Consider the following 24,935-nt stretch of genomic DNA (forward strand, 5'->3'; position numbering starts at 1 on the left):
CCTCAGTGGTTGGGGTCACATCTACACCCAGTAGAAGTGCATTTTTCTTAAACGATTCTATTGTAGAACAGTTTAGAAAGTAGAATATTGTAGAAACAATTTACAGAAGAGCAATACTGACCCCAGGAAAAAATTGGTCACTTCTTGTCTGTCCTGACTTCCCAGGACCTTCCTGCGCTTGGGGCGGGGTGGGAGGAGCAACCCTGAGGCGATTTTTGTCTCCGGAGATTCTAGAATCTCCTCACACAATTTTAAATTGCTCGGATGCAAGCTTGGCTTTAAAAACAGAACCTGGGAGGCAATAAGAGCGGAACGACTTGGGGCGCTTGGTGCTGTGTCTTGAAGGTGGAGGCGATGGTAGAGACGGACTGGTGCTCAGGAAGCGCGCTGTTTACTGAGTAAACAAGCGGTAACCACAGAGACACCTGCAACTCTGGAGGGGGCCACCGCCCCCTCGCGGCCACATCCGGGCACTCCGTGACGTCCGCACGCTGCAGCCGTTTAGTTTATTTGAAAGCCACGCACAGCCAATCAACCGGCCCCGCCTGGAGGCGGGCGTTGGGCTGTAACCAATCAGCACTGCCCTCGGGGCTCCAGCCTATGGTGAGGAGGTTGGCCGAGGGCGCCAATCAGCATGGCTCTCGGAGAGAGCGGCCGGATTTTTTGAATTGGCGGCGGCGGCGGCCTCCCTCGAGCCATGGCGCCAGTGAGGGCCGTGAGGGTGTGAGGATAGCGGAGGACGGCGCCGGAGCGGCTCTTCTTTCCGTTTAAGCGTGGTGAGGACTGCGTGGTGTGTGCGGGACTGGAGGGCATGCGGTGCCCGAGCCATGGGCGTCGGCGTCGGAGGCCTCCTCCCCGCCGCGGTGGGCAGCACGGGCTCCGCCACCCTCCTCCACCCTCCATCCCTTTCTCTGTCCCGGCCCGGTCTTCCGTCGTCGGGGTCCGAGTCCGGGTCACCCTCCTCCCTGTCCTGCTGCTGCCGGGCGCCCCGGGGTGAAGGGCTCAGTTGGAACCGGGATTTTGGCCGCCCGCCCGCCCGCTCGCTGCAGCCCTGAGCTGCCCTGATTGTTTTGTGGTTTCCCACTGGAATTCCTGCAGAATTCCGATTTTCGATTTTTTAAATATAAAACACAGGCCGCCCCGCCCCCTTCCTGGCCACAGCTGTGTGTGGTTAGTGGTTAGGGAAGCGCTATCAGTGGAGTTAGACCCGGCTTGGAGAAGCCGCTTGAGTGACTGTCTTAGCCACAAACTGGATACGGCAGTACTTAGTATTCGACTGTTAGGATGGCTGCAAAGGTTAAACGAATGGCAAGGAAACCGATTTAGAATAATTCCTGGAAAAATATTAAACCCTAAGTAAATGAGACCTACTAATCACAATTCTAATAACGTTCACTATTGGAATTTGGTTCTTTACCCTGGATAACGTTTTTATGAGGAAACTCAATTTAAAAGAAATGTGTTGTGAGACAGGTTGTCAGGGAGCCCAGCATAGGTTTGTACTGTTGAGCCAAGAGTGACATTGAACTTCTGATGAGCTTGCCTCCCATTACAGGTGTACTTTCACCTTGCCTGGTTTACGGGTTACCTGGGGATGACGTCATGCATACTTCTGCAAAGCTTACATCCCCAGACAAAGATGTGTTGTTTGGTGATCCCTGATTCTATTGTGTTTATTTATAAAAGCCCCTGGCCTATGTGAACATGAGAAAAAGCAACGGATGCATTCCAGTCTGATATCCGATTGTAGGACGTTAGTTATAGCATGATTTACCGTGTAGCTCTTCTACTGTAAATTTGGAAGCCGTTTTGGAAATAAATGATATATACAGTTAAGCCTTTGAAGTTAAAGAGGGTCATGGAAACGAAAGTATCACTGAACATGGATTGTAAGAGCCTGACAGTGGTGGTGCACGCCTTTAATCCCAGCACTCAGGAGGAGAGGCAGGCGATCTCTGTGAGTTTGAGGCCAGCCTGGTCTACAGAGTTCCAGGACAGCTAGGGCTACACAAAGAGACCCTGTCTTGAAAAACCATAAACCGTGTCGTAAAAAAACATGTATAATATACCTATACATATATTATGTGTGTTATATATATTGTGAAGCCTTGGCATTGCCATATAATTATGGGCTGTGTTTTGACTTTTTTTTTTTTCTGAAACTGAGAGGTTGAACCCAGAACTTCTTTATGCTTTCTCACTAAGGTATACTTCAAGCCCTAGAATATTTTAGTACATTTATATAATATGTAATGATCAGATATGATCAGATCAGGGTAATGGCTATGTTACTGGAAGCATTTATCATTTCTTTTATTGGAAACATTCAAAGTACACTTTACTAACCTTTTGTTTTGTTTTTCAAGACATGGTTTTTCTGTGTAACAGCCCTAGCTGTCCTGAAACTTGCTCTGTAGACCAGGCTGGCCTCAAACTCACAGAGATCCACCTGCCTCTGCCTCCTGAGTGCTGGGATTAAAGGCATGCACCACCACTGCCTGGTGGAAAGTTGTATTTAATGAATTAATTTTTTAAAAAAATGTGTATATTGGTGTTTTACCTGCATGTATATCTGTGTAAGAATGCTAGATCTTGGAGTTACAAGTAGTTGTGAGCTGACATGTGGGTGCTGGGAAGTGAACCTTGGTCCTCTGGAAGAGCAGTGAATTTAATCACCCCAGCCTTCCCTCTAGCCTCGATTAAGCACTGTGTTCTACTAACCATTTCACTAATTCCTGCTGTTGGCTCTTCTGAGGTCAGGTTTCATGTGACCGTACAGCTTTCAATACCATGAGCAGCTAGATCTTTTGTTTTATTTTTTTTTTAAAAGATTTCACTTATTCACTCATTCATTTATTATGTATACAATGTTCTGCCTGCACGTAAACTTTTATGTCAGAAGAGGGTAGCAGATCCTATTAAAGATGGTTGGGAGCTGCCATGTGGTTGCTGGGAATTGAATTTAGGACCTTTGGAAGAGCAGCCACTGCTCTTAACTGCTGAGCTATTGCTCTTAACTGCTGAGCTATCTCTCCAGTTTCTCAAATGGTCTTCTTGATTTATTAGAAAGTTTTGATTTGTTTTTTGTTTGTTTTTATTTTGTTTTTCAAGACAAGCTTTCTCTGTGAAACAGTGCTGTCGGTACTGGAACTCAAATCTTGTAGATCAGGCTGTTCTCGAACTCAAAGATATCCACCTGCTGCTGTCTCCCGAGTGCTGGGACTAAAGGCGCACACTGGCACTGTCTTATTTTTTTCTTTTTTTTGATTTTTTTTCCATACAATACAGTCTGAATCCTATATCCCACTTCACCACCATCCAACTCCACAGCTTCTTTTTCTCTCTTTCTTTAGAAAATAAATAAGAAAAAGAAACAAAGGAAAACAAAGCAGAATAGAAAAAAACACACCGTAAGGGATCATAAAGAAAAAGCATGACAAGCAGAGAGAGATACGCACAGAACACCTATAGAAGCCCCAAATGGGAAACCGTAGGTTATCAACAAAAGACCAGTAAGGTTAAAAACATTCCCTGACAAAGTATTGTGAGGCAAAATATTTCCACAAAAATGCCAGAGTTCGTTTTCAGTTGGGCAGCTACTGTTGAGTGTGGCGTGCCTTTTGTGGTTTGTACCCAGTGAGACTCAAGAGAACACTATATTTCTCTTTTGAGTGGTTGTCAATTGGAGACAGCTTCTTGGTTAGGGATGGGACATCATGCCAACCTCCTCCGCAGTGCTGGGACCCCATTTGATTTGTGAGCTCATATGCGCGCCAGTCCTGTTTTAGAGGGTATTGTTTCCCTTGGTGTCCTCCATCCTCTTCTGGTGGAGACATCCGTTTAGGGTCTCACTCTGTGTGTGTCTGGCTGTGGGTCTGTATTCCATCTACGAATGGCTCAAGCTCCTCTGATGGTGGCTGAGTCATTATGTTGTGTAGAAGTCATTATGTTGTGAGATTTCTTTAAGTGACTTAGAGCCTTGTGTTTTTCGCTGAAAATGATTTATAGGAGATGTAGGAAGAAGACTATGGAATTTGTAGTTTCTGAGTAAAGACAACTATTGGAGCACTTCTGCAGTGCTTTAGAGTAATGATTGCCCTGGATACAGTAAACAATACTGAGTTGTGAGTATTGTATAAAATGAATTGTTACTCGTCATCTCAAAATACCTACTCATTTTCTTTTTTTTAAAAAATATTTATTTATTTTGTATATAGTGCTATATATGCCTGCAGGCTGGAAGAGGGCACTAGATCTCATCTTGGATGGTTGTGAGCCACCATGTTGTGGGGAGTTGTACTCAGGACCTTTGGAAGAGCAGCCAGTGCTCTTAACCTCTGAGCCATCTCTCCAGCCCTACCTACTCATTTTCTATCACAACCTGGATTTGAGTTGTAATCTATGTCTGCTTCTTTTATACAGAAATAGAGATTTAATGGAGAGCTGAGCCAGGAAACAGGTGGCTGACTTTTAAGTGTATGATTTTTCTTGTGTGTAGGTCTGTAGTGTGTATGTTTTGTGCTACCCAATCACCATTGAGAAATGAAGATTCATACCTTACTGTTTTCCCAAAGTATACAGTTTAAACTGTTTCTTTACTAAGAATGTAGAGCAGTCCCTTTATGAATCTGAAGTAGAGAAAAATGGATCAGTCATGAGCTCTGATGTAAAGATGAGACTATTGGTTATATTTATTTAAGAAATTTGCCTTCCTCCCCCAAGTTGGATATAAAGCCCAGGGCCTGCAGCATACTTTTCAAGAACTGGCACTGAGCTACAAACTCAGACTATGAAGTATGACTTTTAACTTTAAACTTAAACTTTATTTTCCTGCTTGCCTAACTTTTCAATTCTTAGATCCTAGATATCTAAAAGAGCTTTTTTTCATAGTTCAGATTTATACTGGCACTAATTTATATTTGTCTTGTCAAATCTTAGAGATGTTTGGGAATTAATATAAAAATGGCAGTAATATGTAAGCTGTATAATTACCTATGAAAGGTTCTGAGAAATCCATAAGTCAGAAGTGGTTACTGAGGTAGAACACATGCTAGGCCGAGCACAGTTATAAAGTACATTGTAATTTGAACTTGAAAACTGCTCAGAAATTTAGTTTGACAATGAAGTTTTTGGATTTGAGACTGACAGGCATTTTGGGCAGGGAGAATGAGTCGAAGAATAAAGATGGGATTATTGTAAGCGGATGTTGTATAGATATTTAGGAAGAGAAATAGATTGAAGATAGAAATATAGAAGAAAAAGGGAAATATTTGTGACCACCTTTTGTGTGCTTATGTCAGGGAGTTTTCTGTGTTCTTTTAATGCCTGTTGTTACCTGTTAACTGTATTTCTCTTTTCTTTCTTTTTTCTTTTTTTTTGAGACAGGGTTTCTCTGTAGCTTTGGAGCCTGTCCTAGAGCTAGCTCTCGTAGACCAGTCTGGCCTCGAACTCACAGAGATCCGCCTGCCTCTGCCTCCCAAGTGCTGGGATTAAAGGTGTGTGCCACCACCGCCCAGCGTTACTGTATTTTTATAAGCCAGTTTTGATCAGCTTTATTTTATAGAAAAAGAAACCTATGCTGATGGAGGTTCCCCAATTTGTTCCCCAAATTGGCTTTGAATTCATGTTGCCTCCTACTCCTGGTCTTTCTGCCTCCACCTTCTGATTTTAGGCATGACCATCCTCTACCACCTGGGCCCAGTGGATAAATTCTACATACCACAAGCTCAGCTTCTAATGCAGTGGTTCTCAGCCTGTCGTGGTTACATTCCAGATGTCCTGTGTATCAGATATTTACATTACGATTCATAACAGTAGCAAAATTACAGTATGAAGTAGCAACGAAGTAATTTTATGTTGTGGTCCCCATAACTCTAGAGCTGTTTTAGGGGGTTGCAGCATTAGGAAGGGTGAGGACCACTGCTCTAAAGCTTGTTGCTCAGTGACTAGGTTTGTTTCATGCATTCAAATTCCAAATTTTGTTTTTCAGCCTCCACAAAACAGTACAAACAATGGCTGACAACAGTGCATTAACGTCTCCTACTGAGATAACTAACTTGGCAGATTCTTCTATTTTTGATTCTAAAGTCACTGAAACTTCCAAGGAAAACTTGTGCATGGTGTCTTCTTCAAATGTTGATGGTAAGCCTATTATCTGCTTTATAAAGAAAGAGAATTGTTTAATCCTCAAGTACTGACTGCTGTTTTTCCTGTCACTGATGTAACAGTTAAGTTAGAGGCTGTGTGTTGAGTAAGTCGGGCACTATGTCTGTATTCTCTGTCCATCATGTGGGCTAATGCTTCCCCACTTTGAAAAAGGGAGTCTTAGTGCTGATACTGCTTTCCTTGTATTGAGACTGTCTAGCTGTAATGCTGTGGTTATGGGATGAGCCCCTTATCTCACTGCTTTGTAGGTGGTTTGTAAATCCTAAAGCTCCCTGTACTTTAAGGAGGAGGGACATGCTTGATAATGCTTCTTGGGCAGAATTATTTCTTTGTTTGTATGCCTTTTGCTACAGTTTATCTTTTTCTTTCCTTTTGTTTTGTTTTATTTTGTTGCTTTTTTTTTTTTTTTTTTTTGGTTTTTCGAGACAGGGTTTCTCTGTGGCTTTGGAGCCTGTCCTGGAACTAGCTCTTGTAGACCAGGCTGGTCTCGAACTCACAGAGATCCGCCTGCCTCTGCCTCCCAAGTGCTGGGATTAAAGGCGTGCGCCACCACCGCCCGGCTTTGTTGCTTTTTTTTAAGACAGGGTTTGGAGCCTGTACTGGAACGCTCTGTAGACCAGACTGGCCTCGAATTCAGAGATCCTATTGTCTCTGCCTCCGAGTGCTGGGATTAAAGGTGCCACCGCCTGCTTGTATCATTTCTTTTTTAAAAGTGATACATAGTCAAATATTTTTGTAGGAAACTCAGAATCAGGTTATTTATTTATTTATTTTTTTGGTATTTTTCAAGACAGGGTTTCTCTGTAGCTTTGGTGCCTATCCTGGAACTAGCTCTTGTAGACAAGGCTGGCCTCGAACTCACAGAGATCCGCCTGCCTCTGCCTCCTGAGTGCTGGGATTAAAGGCGTGCGCCACCACTGACCGGCAAATTAGGTTATTTTAACATTCTGGGAATGTTCTACCTTCCTCAGGTAGAAGACTTTCTAGCTAGGAAGAAGGTTGAGGAAGTGCTTGCTGTTGGTACCCTAACATATTGAAACATTTTACATTTTAATAGAAGAAATGCCTCAGGTTGAAACAAGACTGATACTGGTCCAAGAAGCTGGGAAACAAGAAGATCTTCTCAAGGCAGTAAAGGTAAGGAGATGGGGTTTGGAGTTTACTTCTAAAGAGATTCTTCACCCACCTGTCTTTCTTATACTTAAGTCTCTTTTCTACAGACTATTAAGATAATGGAAGTCCCCGTTATAAAGATAAAAGAAAGTTGTCCTGGAAAATCGGATGAAAAATTAATAAAAGGTGTTATTAATATGGTAGGTAGGTCAAGCATCTCATTGCATGTGGCATGCTTCACTTCCCTCGGCTGAACTGCTTCACTCTGGGATTGGAATCAGCATCAGGTGTTCTGTGCACTCTGAATTAGAAATGTAGGAAGTAGCCTATTCTTAGAATTGGGTTGTTTCTGAAGGCCAAAACTATAGCATCTATTATAAATCCAAATTTTAGAGACTTCATTATTTAATTTAAATAAAGAATGTAATATTAATATACAATAATCTGATAATTTTCTTTACATGTTTTCGTACTTTTCCCTTTAATTTTGTTTAAGTTCTTGTTGTTTTTCCAAATTACTAATATCAATAAATAGTGATTATCAATTAATTTGCCTCAGAATTTGTAATCTGTCTAGTTCTCTAGTCCATCTCCATAGTAATCATCATTTATTATGTTTTTGGCAGATTGAACCCAGGGTCTTGTGCATGCTACGCAAGCATTTTACTACTGAGCTCACACCCTGCCCTTGATTTACATTAGTTTGCTGGGGCTGTTCTAACAAAGTAACGCAGACTAGATATCTTAAACAACAGACTTAATTTTCTCAGTTTTAGGAGTTAAACAAAATCAGTCCCAGTAGGTTTAGAGTGTCTGGAAACCTCTATTGTGCTGCACGGGGCATTTTCTTTTCTTTTTTCTTTTTTTTACTGTATCCTACCTTGTTTCTATGTAGTGTATCTTTGCTGTTCCTTGTTATGTTCACATTTTTTATGAACACCCCAATCAGATTGGACGAAGGCTACTCAGGCACCTCATTTAGCTTTAGTTGCCTCTTTAACATCCTTACCCACATGCAATCCGGTTGTGAGATAAGGCTTCAATGTTTTGGGTTAGGGGTTCAATATAAGAACTTCAGGGATAGCTGATTTGGCCCATCACTCCAGTCTTTCAAATTAAAGCCCAAATAATTTACTTATCAATTCCAAATAATTTTTTTGAGACAGGGTTTCTCTGTGTAGTCCTGGCTGTCCTGGAACTCACTCTGTAGACCAGGCTGGCCTTGAACACACAGAGATCCGCCTGTCACTGCTTCCCGAGTGCCAGGATTAGAGGTGTGCATCACCACCACCTGGCTCCATTCAGACTTTTAACACAGGAATTACATGGGATCTTCAGTATGTTAATTTTTTGGTTTTTTAAAATCATTCTAAGATCCTTGCCTTTGTATACTATTGTAAATCTGTCCTCTGCAGCCAACTTGGCTCGTGACCTCTTTGCGGCATGTGTAGTGAAATGAGAATGTCAATTAGAAACCTTTTATTAACTGTGGTGTTCTAAGATAATTTTTTCTTATTTTTTGAAGATAGCAGTGTATGTACAGTATTATTTTTCCTGATCAGAATAAAAATGGTGGCTATAAACCTAATACAGTTGGTATTAGTAAAATATGTTTACTTTCTTTTTAAGTGGGGCATGGTGGCTTATAATTGTCATCACTGCACAGGCAGTCCCGGAAGGTTGCTGAGGGTTCAGGGCCATCCTGGGCTATATAGAGAAGTTCAGGCTAGCCTGGCTAAATCGTGAAACCTTGCCTCAGAAAAACAATAGGCCAAGTGGTGGTGGTGCATGCCTTTAATTAAGGAGGCAGAGGCAGGCCGATCTCTGTGAGTTTGAGGCCAACGTGGGGCTACAAAACGAGTTCCAGGACAGGCTCCAAAGCCACACAGAGAAACCCTGTTTAAAAAAACCAAAAACCAACCAAACAAAAACCAATAAGGGGGTGGCAGTAGCTCATTGGTAGAGTGCTTGCCTAGTATGCTCAAAGTTCTAGGTTCAGTCCCCATTACTGTCAAAAACTAAGACTACAGCAGCAGAAAGGAAAGTTTCTGGTGCTCTGACACTCGGAGTTCACTGTGCATGCCAGGTGGTTTACAGGCCGCTGAGTCATAGATCCTACTAAGTTATGTCTTTCCCTTATCCATCTGTGTATTCTTGATGTGGTTGGGGATATGTGACGCAGAAGTAGAGAAATAACAGGTTTTCACTATTGTATGCTATATTGGTAATTGTATACTTTAACACTTAAGTTTTCTACAAATTTTAAAGATGTCTAAAAAGTGTAGGAGTCATTTTTAGGGAGTCATGTATATTATATAGCCTATGAATGTTTTTTATTTATAATAACAATATAAAACAAAAAAAATATAGGAAATCAAAGTGCCCTGTGTAAAGATGGACTCACTGGAAGAATTTGGAAGTTTGGATTCCCCAGAATTTGAGAATGTGTTTGTAGTCACTGACTTCCAGAATTCTGTCTTCAATGACTTGCGCAAGACTGACTGTAGAATTGTTGGACCTCCAGTTATACTCAGCTGTGCCCAAAAGGGAGAGGTGAGAAATACACAGTTACCGTGACTTTTCAAGAATACATTTTTACTAATGAAATTTTTGAAAATTTATATTTAGAAAAATCCTGTTAATTGTTGAGTGTATGTAACACTTAGAATAATTCATGGTTGCTGGGTGTGGTTGCTCAGGCCTATCATTCTAGCACTTGGAGGTGAAAATAGAAGGATCTGGATTCAAGTGCATTCTTGGCTATGTGGTGAGTTCTAGGCTACTTGAGGCTCTCTTTCCCTCAACAAAAAGATAATTAATAGGGACTATTCTTATGTATTCCTTTTTATTTTTTAGTAGTCAAAACCCAAGGCTATTGAAAGCCATATAATGTGTGTATGTAAAAGCCCATACATATGGCTTTACTTATGACACATGTAATACCTTAGGACAGATTTGCAGAGGTTTGGTTTCCAGAAATGTGTAAACATAAACCTTCCTTTTTTCCATTTAAAGCTGGTGCCATATCCATTTTTGTAGGATTTTAATAAGGAATATTATTTTAACCCCCTTCCCCCAATTTTTAACATTTTGTGTGTGTCATAGGACAACTTGGAGGATTCAGTTCTCCTTTCATTATGGTGAAAGGGTTCAAACTCAGGTCATCAGGCTGCCAGCAAGTGTTTTTCCCCTCCTTGGAAAACAAGGCCTGTGTGTCTCTGGCTGTTCTGGATGTCACTCTGTAGACTAGGCTGGCCTTGAACTCTCAGAGATCTGTCTGCTTCTGCCTTCCATGTGCTGGGATTCAAGGGGTTTGCCCCTATGCCCAGTTACATTTTTAAGCTGTATTTTGAGGGTAGGGCCTTGTATTCCTGGATGGTCTTAAACTTACAATCTTCCTGTCTCAGCCTCCTGAATGCTGAGACTGATTACAGGAGTATACAGCCACGCCTGGCAGGGAGATGTTAAATGTGGAGTTTAGAGTCTGACTTTTATTATTCCCCTTTCCTCCGCGTTATTGGAAAATTCAAGTAAACCTTGGGTATTGAAAAGTTAATTGGCAAGAAGAGAAATCATTAAGCTTGAGGAAATGTTTTCTAAATCCTAACTGTAAAGGAAGCTCACAGGTTTACAATGATGTGTCCTCCACAGCCCGTGCCATTCTCCTGTCGGCCGCTGTACTGTACCAGCATGCTGAACCTGGTGCTGTGCTTCACTGGGTTCAGGAAGAAGGAGGAGCTCGTAAGTACGATGATGTAGCTTCAAAGACATTTTCCTAGTAATGCAGATTCTACTACATTTATTTATTTATTTTTGGTATCATGAATTCATTTAAAAATTCTTAAAGGAAAAAATGCTGTGACATCAGGTTCTAAATTTTAAAGAAAAGTTCTTAAGAGCTTTGTTAAGAAAAAAAAGATGTTTTGTAAGTGCTAGCTGGCATGTAAATTAATAGAAAATTTTACTCTCCTGCTAATGATCAGTTACATTGGTTAACTGATTGACGTTTTTAATATGCAGAATTGATATTGTTATGCAAGCAAAACTTTATTCTAACCACCGCAGAGACATCACAGAAACAGTTTTCTGGTTCACAGTAAGTTGAAACCAGTAAATGTTGCTGAAATTTGTGTGACAAATATTGATGTTATATAACCTGATGTTAAAAGTCAGTATATTTGGGGTTGGGGACTTGGCTCAGTGGTTGAAAGCACTTGCTGTTCCCTAGAGGACAAGAGTTTGGTTCCCAGCACCCATGTCAGGCAACTCAGAGCTGCCTATAACACCAGCTCTGGGTGAACTGACCCCTGCTGCTGGCCTCTGAATACCTGCTTCTGTGTGTATACTCACAGGCACATAAATAAACTCTTGAAAAAATAAATCAATATATTTGTGGATGTATGGTCTTGGCCTTGATACTCAATATTGTAAAAAGTAAATAAGGTGAAAATGAAAGCAATAAATGTATATTTAGGCAGTGTTAAGAGTCAGTTGTCTATTAACTTAATACTCTGTATATTGTTTGTATAGTTTTGCCTGTAGCAACAACAGTAAGCTACTCTTTAATTTTTTATATAAAATTTAACATTTATCCAAATTTGTATAAATTTTGTAAGGTAGTTATGCTAAATGAGTTATTAATACAGATTTATTTAAAATCAATTTTGTCATATTTTCTTTTGAGGTGAAATTGGTGACATTGGTTCATCATATGGGTGGAGTTATTCGAAAAGAATGTAATTCCAAAGTAACACATCTAGTGGCAAATTGCACGCAAGGAGAAAAATTCAGGGTATGTAAACTTAATATTATTTTTTCAATATAGTATTACTCTGTAATGGTTTTTTGTTTATGTTTGTTTTGAAATGTTCTCATAGTGTAGTCCAGGGCAGTCTAGAAATCATTTTGTAGGCTGTGCTAGCTTTGAACTCGTTAGTATCCTCCTGTTTCCCCGTCCAGCTCTTCCATGCCTGGGTGGTATGGGTTTAATATTACTCTTTTGTTGATTCTGCTGTTTTTGAGGATCAGATTTTTTTGCCATTGGAGTTTTTGGTAAAGGGTTTGTGATGTGCTTTCCCAGCTTGCAGGAAGGACTCATTAGGTCCCAGCACTGCACACCTTTCCCAGTAGTGCATGTGGGAGGTGGCGAAGGGCGGGTCAGCAGTTTAAGGTCTTATTTGACTGCATAGGTGGTTTGGTTAGCCTGTATTGTTTGGGTCCGTTTTTAAAAAAAGGGAAGCAAAGTGGAATCTTTATGACAGGTTTAAATCACAGATTGTGGCCCATTAGGTTTTAAGAAGGCAGTGAAACTCAAGTTAGGTGTTGAAAGGTGAGTGAGATGGTGAGAGCTGGGAGATGGGTTTTGCTGGCAAATGTTGTATGACTAGTAGAGACAGGCGGGTCAAGAATTGTGAGATAGGCGATGGTGGCACATGCCTTTAATCATGGCAGATCTCTGTGAGTTCGAGGCCAGCCTGGTCTACAAGACAGGACAGGCTCCAAAGCTACAGAGAAACTCTTCTCTCAAAAAAATAGAAAACAAAAAACAAAAAAGAACTGTGAGAACAGATATTTCACTGTTGACTTTATAAGAACATAGCCTTTTATAAAATGATCCTGTGTCTTTGCACATGTTAATTATCGTATATTAAAAAGAAAGGATTATCTATTTAAAAAAAAGAAACAGGAGAAAGTATTTTTCTCCCGAGGCAGGGTCATTTTGTTTCGTTTGGTTGTTTTGAGGGGGGGGGGGGCGAGTAAAGGGCTTATTTCAGTTGACAGTTTCATATCACAGTTGATCACCACAGAAAGTCAGGGCAGGAACTCAAGACGGAGACCTAGATACAGAAGCCATGAAGGAATGCTGCTCACTGACTTGCTCTCTATATCTTGCTCAGCCTGCTTTTATGCCCCAGGCCCTTCTGCCCAGGGGTGGTACCACCCACAATGAGCTGGTTCTTCCTATATCTCTCAATCACTGATGAAGAAAATCTAGGAAACCGCTCTACAAGCTTGCCTACAGCCTGATTTTTTTCAAAAATTTTATTTATTCTTTGGGTCTTTTACATCATATTATCTTAATTCATTCATTTACTCAGCCCTTTACATCTGCCCTTTGCCCCTGCACACTCCCCAAATAATACAAAATTTAAGAGAAAAGAAAGAAAAAACATAATTAAAATGAACTACAAAGGGAAAACTTAAGAATCTCTTCATGGAAGTTGCAGTGTGGCACCATGAGTCACACCGTGACTCCTTTGTCCGTATATCCTTTCTTGCAAGTGTTCCGTACAGAGAGTCATTTGGTCTGGTTTGAGGCCTCTAGTTTCTACTTCCCTACCCCTGGCTTGGGCTCCTGGATATCCTGTTGTTGCCCTGTGTTGTGGAGATCCTGTAGCTTTGGGTTTGTGTGTCAGGTCCCTTAATGTGCTCCAGTAGATCATAGATGGAGTGGATAATGGGGCGGGCCAAATCATAACTTTGGGATTGGGCCTGGGTAGGGCTGGTCCACCAGATATGAAATGGGGACAGTTGTCCCATGCTTACAACTTTGGGGCTGGCTCACCTACACCTGCACTAACAGAGTTGACTCTCCTGCTCTTAGGATCACAGGGCCAGCTTTCCCTGCCCCAGATACTAGTGGGGGGGGCAATTCTCCCGCACCCATGCTGCCACAAGACAGATGGGTAATGGAGACAGCTCTCCCATGCTCACAATTTTGGGGATGGCTCACCCACACTTGCGCTAACAAGGTTGGCTCTGCTGTGCTTCCCTGGTAAGGTGCAGGGTGTTGCAGCTAGTGGACACCAGGCACTTTTCTGCTCTTATGACCACAGGGACAGCTCTCCCACCTGCCTCAGGCGTTGTGAGTGGGGCAACTCTTCCCCGCTCATGCCACAAGACAGATGAGATGGTTCATGGGGACAACTCTCACCCACACCTGCACCCACAGGGTTGGCCTTATTGTGTTGTTTTGTTTGTTTGAGTGAGAAGGAATTTCTGTTAATGTTACTGTGGCTGTCTTGGGATTCAATGGTATAGGCCAGGTTGACTTAACTCATAGAGATCCCCTGCTTCTGCTTCCCATGTGCTGGGATTAAGATGTGGGCCACAATGTCTACCTACATATCCTAGTCTAGCCTTCCAAGTGCTGGGATTATTGGACTATCCATCATGCCAGCTGAAAATAATTTATTAGAATTGAAATCTATTTTAAGTTGTAGTTGAACTTTGCATTTTATTTATTTTGTGTGTCTGTGTTAGCATGTGGGTGTGTGCTTGTGCCATGGCCCATATATGGAGGTCAGAAGACAACTTGCAGGCATAGGTTTGTTCTACTCATGAGGACCTGGGGATTGCATGGCAAGTTCTCCTAACCACTGGTTCATGTCACTAATCCTAGTTAAATTATCTTAACTGGAATTCATCATTCATCCCCACATTCTCAGTATATTTATGTAGGAAATGGTCATTGACTTGAATTTCCCCTAAATTTGTTTTTGTGTATGTATCATGTTGAACATGTGGATATCAGAAGAAAGCTTATGGAACGGTTGTTTTCAATCTTCTTAATGCTGCTGTGTGTGATCGTTTTGTTCGTGTGTGTGCACTGTGTGCATGTCTGGTGCCTCAAGAGCAGTGGATCTCAACCTTCCTAATGCTGCGCCCCTTTAATAGTTCCTCATATGGTGGTGACCCCAACAGTAAAATTATTTTGTTGCTACTTTGTAAGTGTAATTTTGCTACTGTTATGAATCCTAATGTAAATATCTGATATGCAGGATTTATTCTGATATGTCAGCCCCCGTGTATAACTGAGTATCTCTGTTATAGAGCATAACATAGAGAGTTAGCAATGGGTGTAGGGTAGAAGTGTATAGAATATCATAGGTGTGTTTGAAAATAAAATTTACTTACCTAATTCATTCCTATGTGCTAAGAAAGTAACATTGTCCACTATCACTAGTAGACTTACAATTTCCTATTGTGATTAAATATACCTAAAATATACAAAAACTTCAGTAATTTTAAGCTCACAGTTCAAACTACATCTACTGTGCAGTTATATTTATAATCCATCTATTAACCCTTTTGTTCTTAATTTCAGGGCTTCTCCTTCTCTTGCTTCAGATCAACACTTAGTTTCTGTCTCTGTGAATGCCAGTATTCTAAGAAATCTTACTTGTCTTTCAGTTGCATGTTGTCCAGTAGCATCACACTTAGTAATGACAACTTACCCTTCAAACAGTATCAAAATTTGGGCTGGTAAATGACATTCATTATAAGTCAGTTCTGTGGTACACATGGAAAGCTTTTCAGTTGTCCACTTGGTACTCCATAAGTAACAAACAGGACGCTGCTCATAAAACACAGGTAATATGTACCACCTTTGTTTGAAGATTATATCCTAACAAAAGAAAGAAATACAAAAATATACACTGCTTTTAATTTTTTTTGTAATATTGCATCATGCTACATTAAGTTAGACAAGATTATTCTGATAGCTACAAGATCCTACACAGTACCTCATATTTAACTTAATAATATCAAGGTCAGTGTCAGATTGTGGTGTTGGCTACACTGCCATGGCAGCCCCCTCCCCTACTGAGAACCTCTGTTTTAGGAGTTTGGCTCTCCCCTTCCACGTTGATTCTGGGGTTGGAGCTGAGGTCATCAGGCTTGATAGCAGGCATTGAGCCATTTTTCTCTATTTCACCTAATAATTTAAACTCCTGAGAGTTTAGTGACTTAGTCCCATGGTTTTTGTTTTTTGTTTTTGTTTTGTTTTTTAGTCCTATGTTGGCCAGTAAGTACTTTCAAGGTGTGAAACTGGAAACAAAGGAGAATTCAAAGTTTAATAAGGATAAATTTAAGAACTATGTCTAAAGAAAATAGAATAAAAGAATTGGGTACCTCTCCTGGGCAGCACAATACACCTGACCTTATTGAGAGGGGTGTGGGAGATCTGGCCCTGCCCCTAATCTGCCATATGGTGGTGTAGGCCTGGGAGAGATGCCTCTTATCCCCAGCCTCCTCACCAGCTGCAGTGTTCAGGACAATGGCCCCTAGACCTTCTCTGGGCAGCACAGTGGAGCTGGCCTTGATAGTCCAGGTCTGGGAGAGCTGACCCTAAGGGCTTGAAAGCAAGAGAGCTGGCCAAACTCCTTGGTTATTACAGCAAGGATGAACTAGATTGGGACAGTGCTGGAGAGCTCACCCTGGTGGTGAGGACAAGGGAGAGCTAGAGGGCTGACCAGCCCTGCAGCTACCCAGACCCAGAATCAGGGTTATGATTGGCTCCCCCCAACATCCACCCCATCTCTGATTGGCTGGAGCACGTAAAGGGACCAGTCCTGCAGACCCAAAGCCACAGGATCTCTGTTACACAGGGCAACAGCAGGGTATCCAAGAGGAGTCCCAGTGAGGAAATACACCAGCATGGATGGTGTAGCAGAAAGAGGCCTGAAGCAGACCGATGACTTGTTGCAGTGAACACTTGGAAGAAGGGATGTATGGACAAGAGGGTTACATGTGCTACACTGCAGCTTCCATGATGACCTTTTTTTTTCTCTTAAGTTTTATTTAATGGTGGGAGATTGCAAGGGAAGAGGGCAGATAGGAAGGGATGGAAAAACAAATGGTGTGATGTGAAAGACTCAAAGAATAAAAAGAAAGTAAAATAAATGAGTACCGTGGACTTATTTATAGTTACTTTATCTTTAACAAAATATAACAAAAATAACAAATTCTGCTAAGATTTTTGCACAGTTGTTTAGAAGAACTTCCTTGAGTGCAGTTATTAAAATACTGTTGTTGATGTTAATATTCTTAGGTTGCTGTGAGCCTGGGCACTCCCATTGTGAAGCCAGAGTGGATTTATAAAGCATGGGAAAGACGGGATGAGCAGTAAGTGCTTAGGCATCCAATAATTTGTGTGAATTCAACTTATTTAAAAAAAACTGGGGCCGGGCGGTGGTGGCGCACGCCTTTAATCCCAGCACTCGGGAGGCAGAGGCAGGCGGATCTCTGAGTTCGAGGCCAGCCTGGTCTACAAGAGCTAGCTCCAGGACAGGCTCTAGAAACTACAGGGAAACCCTGTCTCGAAAAACCAAAAAAAAAAAAAAAAAAAAAAAAAATTGGGGTGTGTGTGTGTGTGTGTACATACTTGAATGCACGTTGTTGCACCACAACTGTGTAGTCCCTGAGGAAGCCAGAAGATGGCATCAGATCCTCTGGAACTGGAGTTACCATGTGGGTCCTGGGAATCAAACCTGGGTCCCATGGAATAGCAGCCAGGGTTCTTAACTGCTGAACCATCTCTCTAATCCAGCATATTACTTTTTTAAATGTGTGATTTTTAATTTTTGTTTTTAAAGATAAAGCCATATGCCAACAAAAACTAAATTTGTAGATCATAAGGAAAAAAATAAATTTAGTCTTTGAATAGCTTAGGGAATAAAACATAGATTATGAAATAATTAATTGAAAGAATTGGTATCATTGGGTTTTACTTTGTAAAATAATTTTTTGTGTATGCATGATAGTATGTGTGGGCATGCATGGTTCAGCACAGTTTTGGATGTCAGAGGACTCTATGGAGTTGGTTCTAGGGATTGACCTTACACTGTAAGGCACTCGTGGCACGCGTCTTTACCTGCTGAGTCGTCTCACAGGCTGATTTTTGTGAAATACTTTGACTGGGCAGTCGATGTTTTGGTGGTGGAGGTGCCTGCACCAAGCCTCCTGACCCTTGTTTGATTCCCAGGACTCATATCAGGGAGAGATTGGATTTCCGTGTGTGCACTGCGGCTCCCATGTGCACACATACAATTAAAATTGTGTGCTTATCATACACATTTTAAAATTTACTAGGTAATAGCTTAATGCTTTCAGGTATTTGGATTATATTACAGTTTCTTTTTACTTGATGTTTGAATTGCTGCTTGCAATTGTCTTGTTTTACTAACTCTCCAATCACTCGTTCTCTGCTGTGGCACTTTATCATCATGTAAAATTTCATGAAATTGGAGAATATCTGTGATATAAATTCCAAAACAGCCAGGATTTGATTGATGTGAAGGTTGTCTGTGATTGCATTTGTTCTGATGTAATGGACCCCTGGGGCCTATACATGTTACTAAGCAACATCCCAGACAATCCTCTCTCTTTTAAAAAAACAACAAAATATACAAAACCAAAAGCCAGCTGCAGTTGTGAACAGTTCAGGATCTTACGTAAAATATTTTCAAGAAATGCCGTATACTAAGGCCTATGTAATACTGAGATGCTGTATGAATTTAAGCAAGTGTGCGTTTGTTTCTAGGTGTTTCTGTGCAGACTTTGATGACTTTAGAAATGAGTTTAAAGTTCCTCCATTTCAAGATTGCATTTTAAGTTTCCTGGGATTTTCAGATGAAGAGAAAAACAGTATGGAAGAAATGACTGAAATGCAAGGTAAGATGGCGCGGTGTGTGCGGCGGCTCAGACGAGGGTCTAGCCCACCGTGTGTGCCCAGTGTGCCGTGCCATACATCAAAGGAGAAAGGGAGCGGGCACCTGTGCTTCCTGAAAGTCGACCACCCATGGTTATCTGCCCTGAATGAACCCTTGAAGCCCTTATTAGAGAAGGCTGATATCATAAAAGTTGTCTACATTTTCTCCCCAGACGTGTTTAACCACTACTAATAAATAGCTGCTGTAGAGATGGCGGTGGGGAGCCGTTGTCTGGCTGATTGTGTGGCTGTGTCCTGTTCTCTAGGAGGCAGCTGTTTACCGGTTGGGGATGAGAGGTGCACCCACCTTATTGTTGAGGAGAATGCAGTAAAGGAACTTCCATTTGAACCTTCCAAGAAACTTTTTGTTGTCAAGCAAGAGGCAAGTAACTTGTGAAATTAGCCAGCTTTAACAGTACGATAATTTCTCTGCTGAGGTAGATTTTGATTTAACTTAAATACTTTCTTCTCCTCTAGTGGTTCTGGGGAAGCATTCAAATGGATGCTCGTGCCGGAGAGACGATGTATTTGTATGAAAAGGTATGTTTTTGTGTTTTTGCTCGTGAGCTATTGGCTCTGTGATTTTTTTTTGTAAAAAATTGATTCTTTTGTTTCCAGAACATGTAGAAATCATGGTATAATTGCATACATGTAGTTGAATATACCCACATTCTTAGTCTGTGTAATTTTGTGGAGCTGCAGTGCAGAGGCGGCTTCACTGTCCTCACGCGTTTATGTCAGCTTCACACAGCTGCAGTCACGTGCCAAGAAGGACCTCAGTTGAGCAAATGTTCCCACCAGATTGCTTTGTGGACAAGCTTGTCATAGACATTTTTGATTGACGTGGGAGAGTCCACTTCACCGTGGTCTCTGCTACCTTTGGGTTGGTGGTTCTGGGAACCATAAGAAAACAGGCTGAGCAACTCACGAGGAGCAAGCCAGTAAGCAGTACTTCTTCGTGGCCTCTGCTTAAGTTCCTGCTCCAGGGCCCTGTGCTGACTTCCCTGGTTGGTGGATGGACTGACTGTAAGTTGTAAGATGAAATAATCCCTTTCTTCACCAAGCTGCTTTTGATTATGTTTTTTTTAGTACAAAAATAGAAACCCTAACAAAGACATTTAATATAACACAAGTTACTCTCTGCTGATTGTTGATGATACCAGCATCAACAGTAACACCCCTGTCTTTAGAGACTTGAACCTTACTAGATCAGAGGTGTGTTGTATTCAAGTATTGTAGAGATTCTCAGTCTGAGAGGCTCTGCAGGGTTGAATGGGACTAGCGAATGTTGAACCAGCATTCTAGACTAACCAAGTGAGGACATTAAGTAGAACAACGAGGGAAAGAGGGAAGTTTGAGACAACTTTAAAATAGTAAGTAGTTGAGAGTGACATTTAAACAGTTATGGAAAAGAAAAGCAGTAGGTAAATTTCAGTAGATAGGAAGACTCAGAGTTCTTAATATCCTGAAGAGCCACATACTTATCATTCGGAACTGTGAGTCATTGTTATTAAAAAGATAATTTTCCTAGTAGAATATAAGCAAGAAAGATCTTGTTTTCATGTTGGGTATCAAGAAAGAGGACTTTTTTTTTTTTTTCCGAGACAGGGTTTCTCTGTAGCTTTAGAGCCTGTCCTGGAACTAGCTCTTGTAGCCCAGACTGACCTCGAACTCAGAGATCCGCCTACCTCTGCCTTCTGAGTGCTGGGATTAAAGGCATGAGCCACCACCGCCCGGCAAGAAAGATGACTGTTAAACAAATTCTAGAAAGATTTATGGGAAGAGTTATTTCAGTTTGAGATTTAGTAAGTTTGAGTGGATGTACATGATCATAATCCTGTTACTCAGGAGGCTTCAGCAGCTTTCCAGAGAGTTTGAGGCCCAGGTTTGGCAGTGTAGTGAAGTAACAGGTGAGCCCAGGCTACACAGCAAGACCCTGCCTCAGTAAAATGAAAATTATTTTTGAATGCTATATCAAGTATAAGATTGTAGACTTCATGTGTCCTCGGTAAGACCTCTGTACTTACCTCTCTGTACTCTTTGGTCTTGTTCCCAGTGAAGTTTCAGGTGTGCTTTAGATGCAATGAGAGAGCTCTCAAACCCTTGTTTGAGCTGGCAGTGTTTCTCAGGAAATACTGGCGTGTACTTAGTTCCCTCACTATATGCTTGGACACAAGGAGAAGAATGTGTGGCTCATTCTCTCTCGGGTCATGCCCTAAAATGAGTAGCTAGTAATTCATGGAGAAGGGGCTCTGAAAAAGAGGTGCTAGGCTGCCAGTTATAGTGGTGTCTTGGCCATTCTGTTTTATGAAGCTTCTGAATTGTCTAGTAGACTATAAGATTCTAAGAATCATTGTACAAAGTTTGGAGTTTTGCCACTTGGGATGTCTCTTTTGCATTCCTGTCTCAGTCAGAACCATCACAACACTGAGCTTTTGTGCTTTGGTTTTAGACGAACACTCCTGAGCTCAAGAAGTCGGTGTCTCTGCTGTCACTGAGCACTCCAAACAGCAACCGCAAAAGACGCAGGCTGAGAGAAACCCTGGCTCAGCTCTCCAGAGAGACCGACCTCTCCCCTTTCCCACCCCGGAAGCGGCCCTCGGCTGAGCATTCCCTTTCTATTGGCTCACTCCTTGATATCTCCAACACACCCGAGTCCAGCATTCACTATGGAGGTAGTTCACATCTTACTAAATTAATCTTTAAAATGGAATGGACTGAAATGACTAAAAGAACAAATCTCTACTACAGTGGATAAATAGGAAAGGGTTTTCTGTTAATTAACTTTATTCTAGTTGAGGAAATAAGATACTTGGAAAGCTAAGCATAGCCCTTGTAATGCTAGTACTGATCAGGTAGAGACCAGAAGATGAGTTCAGGGCAGTCTGGCCAACGTGAGACTCCGTCTTAAAACAACACACACACACACACACACACACACACACACACACACACACAAAATCCCAAAAATCAACTATGTCCACTGTGCATAGTAATGCTTTTGTGTGGGTTTGTAATAGGTGGTGTCTGATCTGCAGGCCACTGAACTTAGGTTCAGGGAGTGATGACTTGCCCAGGGCTATAGCTGGAGAGTGACAGCTATTTTAAAGGGTGGTTTGCTTTTTGGTGGGGGTCAAGGTCTCAGGTAGCCTAGGCCAGTCTTAAACTGCTGACCACCCTGCTCTTCAAGTGCTGGGATTTTAGGAACACACCACCATAGTTATAAGAAATGTTACATTTATTATGGGGAAAATAAGGTGAATAGGTGGAGTTAAGTCAGAAGAGGGTGATGTCACTTTATGTGGAACTGACAGGAGGACTATAACCCTGTTTTGATCACCAGTAGTTCTCTCTGTAAATATGTAGTATTTTCTATATTTAAGACACAAAAAACCTAGACTCCATAGCATGTTCTGATTGATCCATGAACTCCTTGCTTGTTTCTCCTGTCCTTTCAGCTCACTTCATTGAGTAGCAGTCCATACTGCATACAATTTCTCTGCCTGGGAGATGGTCTTTATCTAATTCACAGTTCTCAGAGTTTGACAGCTAAACTCCTTCATGGATGCATTTCTCCAACCTTCCCGGGCTTTGTGATGTAGCTTCTTTCTTTCTCCTTTGCATAACTTTTCTTTCCATCTCTTAACTCCAAATGCTTTATGGTTTTTCTGAGTTTCTTCATTGTATTTTTCTAGCGATTTCATTTAATTCCATGTCTTTAGTTTTGTCTGCTGATGTTCCCTGAAAGTGTCTTCTCTGTTTAGCTGCTAACTTGAGACATTCTTTCCTTTTGTAGTAGGAATCTTAAGTTTAACCAATGGGAACTTCTGAACCTCTGCACTACACTCAACTCTTGTGCCTTTTCTCATTCTTCCTTCCTTAGTTTTTCTTGTACATGGGGCTTTTTTATTATTGTGGTTTCCTGTATTACATCTCCATTTTGAGTTTTGGCTTTGTACATTTTGGATTCATAAGCCTTTTAAAACTGGAAAAATTGAAACATGTCACATCTCAGCTTTAAAAGTCATTTAGTGCTTTGTACTGTAGTGACTCTTTTCCTTGTTTCATTGAGGCGGTCTCATAGCCCATCTTGGCTTTGAATTTTGTATATAGCCAAGACTGGCATTGAACTAACTAATCCTCTTGTCTTCACCTCCTAAGTCAGTGTTACAGGTGCGTGCTAAGTCAGTGTTACAGGTGCGTGCTACCACGTGTGGCTTCAGTAGTAATTTAAATGAAAGAGATGTGCCTCGGCCTAAATGACACTGTCTTTGAAGTTGATAGTTCAGTTTTAGTCAGGTGGAAAGTGAGTAGCTTTTAAATTTGAAATCTTTCTGCTTCAACCATCTGAGTAACTGGGGTCACAGGCCTGCATGACCATATTTGGCTTGGTGCTGTATTTGTAGTGGACAAGGGCCTGAGGTAGTAAGGAGCCGATCTTAAAAATCTAGGGCTTGAATATGCAGTTTAGGAGATAGAAGAAAACTAACCATTAAAGCAGATGTGCGAATGCACTCTTGAGGTCTCCAGCTGGCGGACCCCAGTTCGACACAGTGTAATTTAGCATCACTCTATCGCAGACTGTTCCGCATTCAAGTCTCTTGAGGCTCATGGCACTGCTGAGTGTAGCCTGAAATAATGTAGGGCCTGTGGGGAATGGTTTTTCAAACAATTTAGAGCTTCACAATACACATCATTGTTTTAACATAAAAATATTTAAAAATATTTGTGTAAAAGTAGGTAAGGGTTAGGACTATTTACTCTTTTCAATCTTTGTGGAGCATTCTTTTTTTCCCGTGAAGCCGTCCTAGGAAGCTGCACATGTGATGCTGAAGTGCTCTAATCATATGATAGGAAGAAAAGAACCAATTTTTGTTTCATGATACATGCTTAAAACATACTAATTCTTTGGTCTTCTCCTATTTTGGGTTGGACTAGATGTTTCTATGTTGAGATACTTTGAACTAATAATTTTTGGTTAATTTTTTAAAGTTTTACTTCATGTGTATGAATGTTTTATGTTTTGTCAGTATGCATGTGTGCACACCGTGGGCTTATCTGGTGCTTCTAGAGCAGTGGTTCTCAACCTTCCTAATGCTGCGCCCCTTTAATACAATTCCTCACGAGGTGGTGACCCCAACAGTGAAATTATTTTGTTGCTACTTTGTAACTGTAATTAAGCTACTGTTCAGAATCCTAATGTCTGGTGTGCAGGATATCTGATGTGTGGCCTCTGTGAAAGGGTCATTCTACACACACATACACGTACACACACACACACACACACACACACACACACACACACACAGAGTGTGGTTGAGAACCGCTGCTCTCTGGAGGTCAGAAGAGGGATTTGGAACTAACTCTGGAGTTGGAGTTAGTCAGTTCTGAGCTTTTGTGGGGGTATTAGGAATTGATCCTAGATCTCTGTAAAAACAGCCAGTGTTCTTAACCACAGAGCTATTTGATTATCTGTGAAAGAGGCCCTCTATTAGTGCAGAGGACATTCACATTTTTGTAATAGTGTAATAATCATAGCCCACCCATTCCTCTTTCATGATTTACTTTCTTCTTTTTGAGACAGGGTCTCTTAACATGGTCCTGGCTGTCCTGAAAGTCACTTCAGGCTGGCCTCGAACTCATAAAGATTCACCTACTTCCTGAGTGTTGAGATTAAAGGCATACACCATAGTGCCTGGATTCCTCTTGTTTTATGCTGAAGTATTTTAACATATTTTTTTCTATTTTATTGTAGTTTTTTAAACACCTGTGATTTTTCAGGTTCTCTACATGGAATTATTTTGCCATGTTTTCTTTAGAATCAATTTATTCAGAAGTCTTTACACATACATTCCTCCATGTACATTTGTGCTCTGTGAGGGGGTAAGTTGATGGCATGATAGGTCTTTAGCTCTAAATGTTTAGGTGTCTGTATTTGGTCATTCCTTTTTTGTGTTAGTGCTTTCTAAGTACTGGACCTGCTCTCAGGACCCCACGTGCTGGGGAGGTGCATTCCCAGCCCTGCGTTGAGACAGGAACGGGGTAGTACTGTACTCCTTGGGTGTTGGGGAAGCCATGCATTCCTCCAGTGTCCTGAATGATGAGCTTACAGACATACACCACTACAGCTCATTTGGAGACGTTTCTTAAATAACCACATAGCAGT

The 24,935-nt window shown here is 41.4% G+C and overlaps 1 protein-coding gene across 1 annotated transcript in view; it reads left to right on the plus strand.

Annotated features, from left to right (window-relative positions):
- Positions 1–649: 649 nt before the first annotated feature.
- Positions 650–24,935, plus strand: part of Ect2 (epithelial cell transforming 2) — a 60,004-nt gene continuing 35,718 nt past the window's right edge. The window contains exons 1-12 of the mRNA XM_038347598.1: positions 650–776; positions 5,990–6,141; positions 7,223–7,302; positions 7,386–7,478; positions 9,649–9,831; positions 10,930–11,019; positions 11,963–12,070; positions 17,111–17,184; positions 18,602–18,732; positions 19,036–19,151; positions 19,247–19,309; positions 21,222–21,444. Of these exons, the coding sequence (XP_038203526.1) occupies positions 6,012–6,141; positions 7,223–7,302; positions 7,386–7,478; positions 9,649–9,831; positions 10,930–11,019; positions 11,963–12,070; positions 17,111–17,184; positions 18,602–18,732; positions 19,036–19,151; positions 19,247–19,309; positions 21,222–21,444 (1,291 nt within the window). The 5' untranslated portion in view covers positions 650–776; positions 5,990–6,011. The remainder of the gene's footprint in view (positions 777–5,989; positions 6,142–7,222; positions 7,303–7,385; positions 7,479–9,648; positions 9,832–10,929; positions 11,020–11,962; positions 12,071–17,110; positions 17,185–18,601; positions 18,733–19,035; positions 19,152–19,246; positions 19,310–21,221; positions 21,445–24,935) is intronic.

This window comes from Arvicola amphibius, chromosome 11 (genome assembly GCF_903992535.2).
Source record: "Arvicola amphibius chromosome 11, mArvAmp1.2, whole genome shotgun sequence".
In the NCBI taxonomy this organism is placed as follows: domain Eukaryota; kingdom Metazoa; phylum Chordata; class Mammalia; order Rodentia; family Cricetidae; genus Arvicola; species Arvicola amphibius.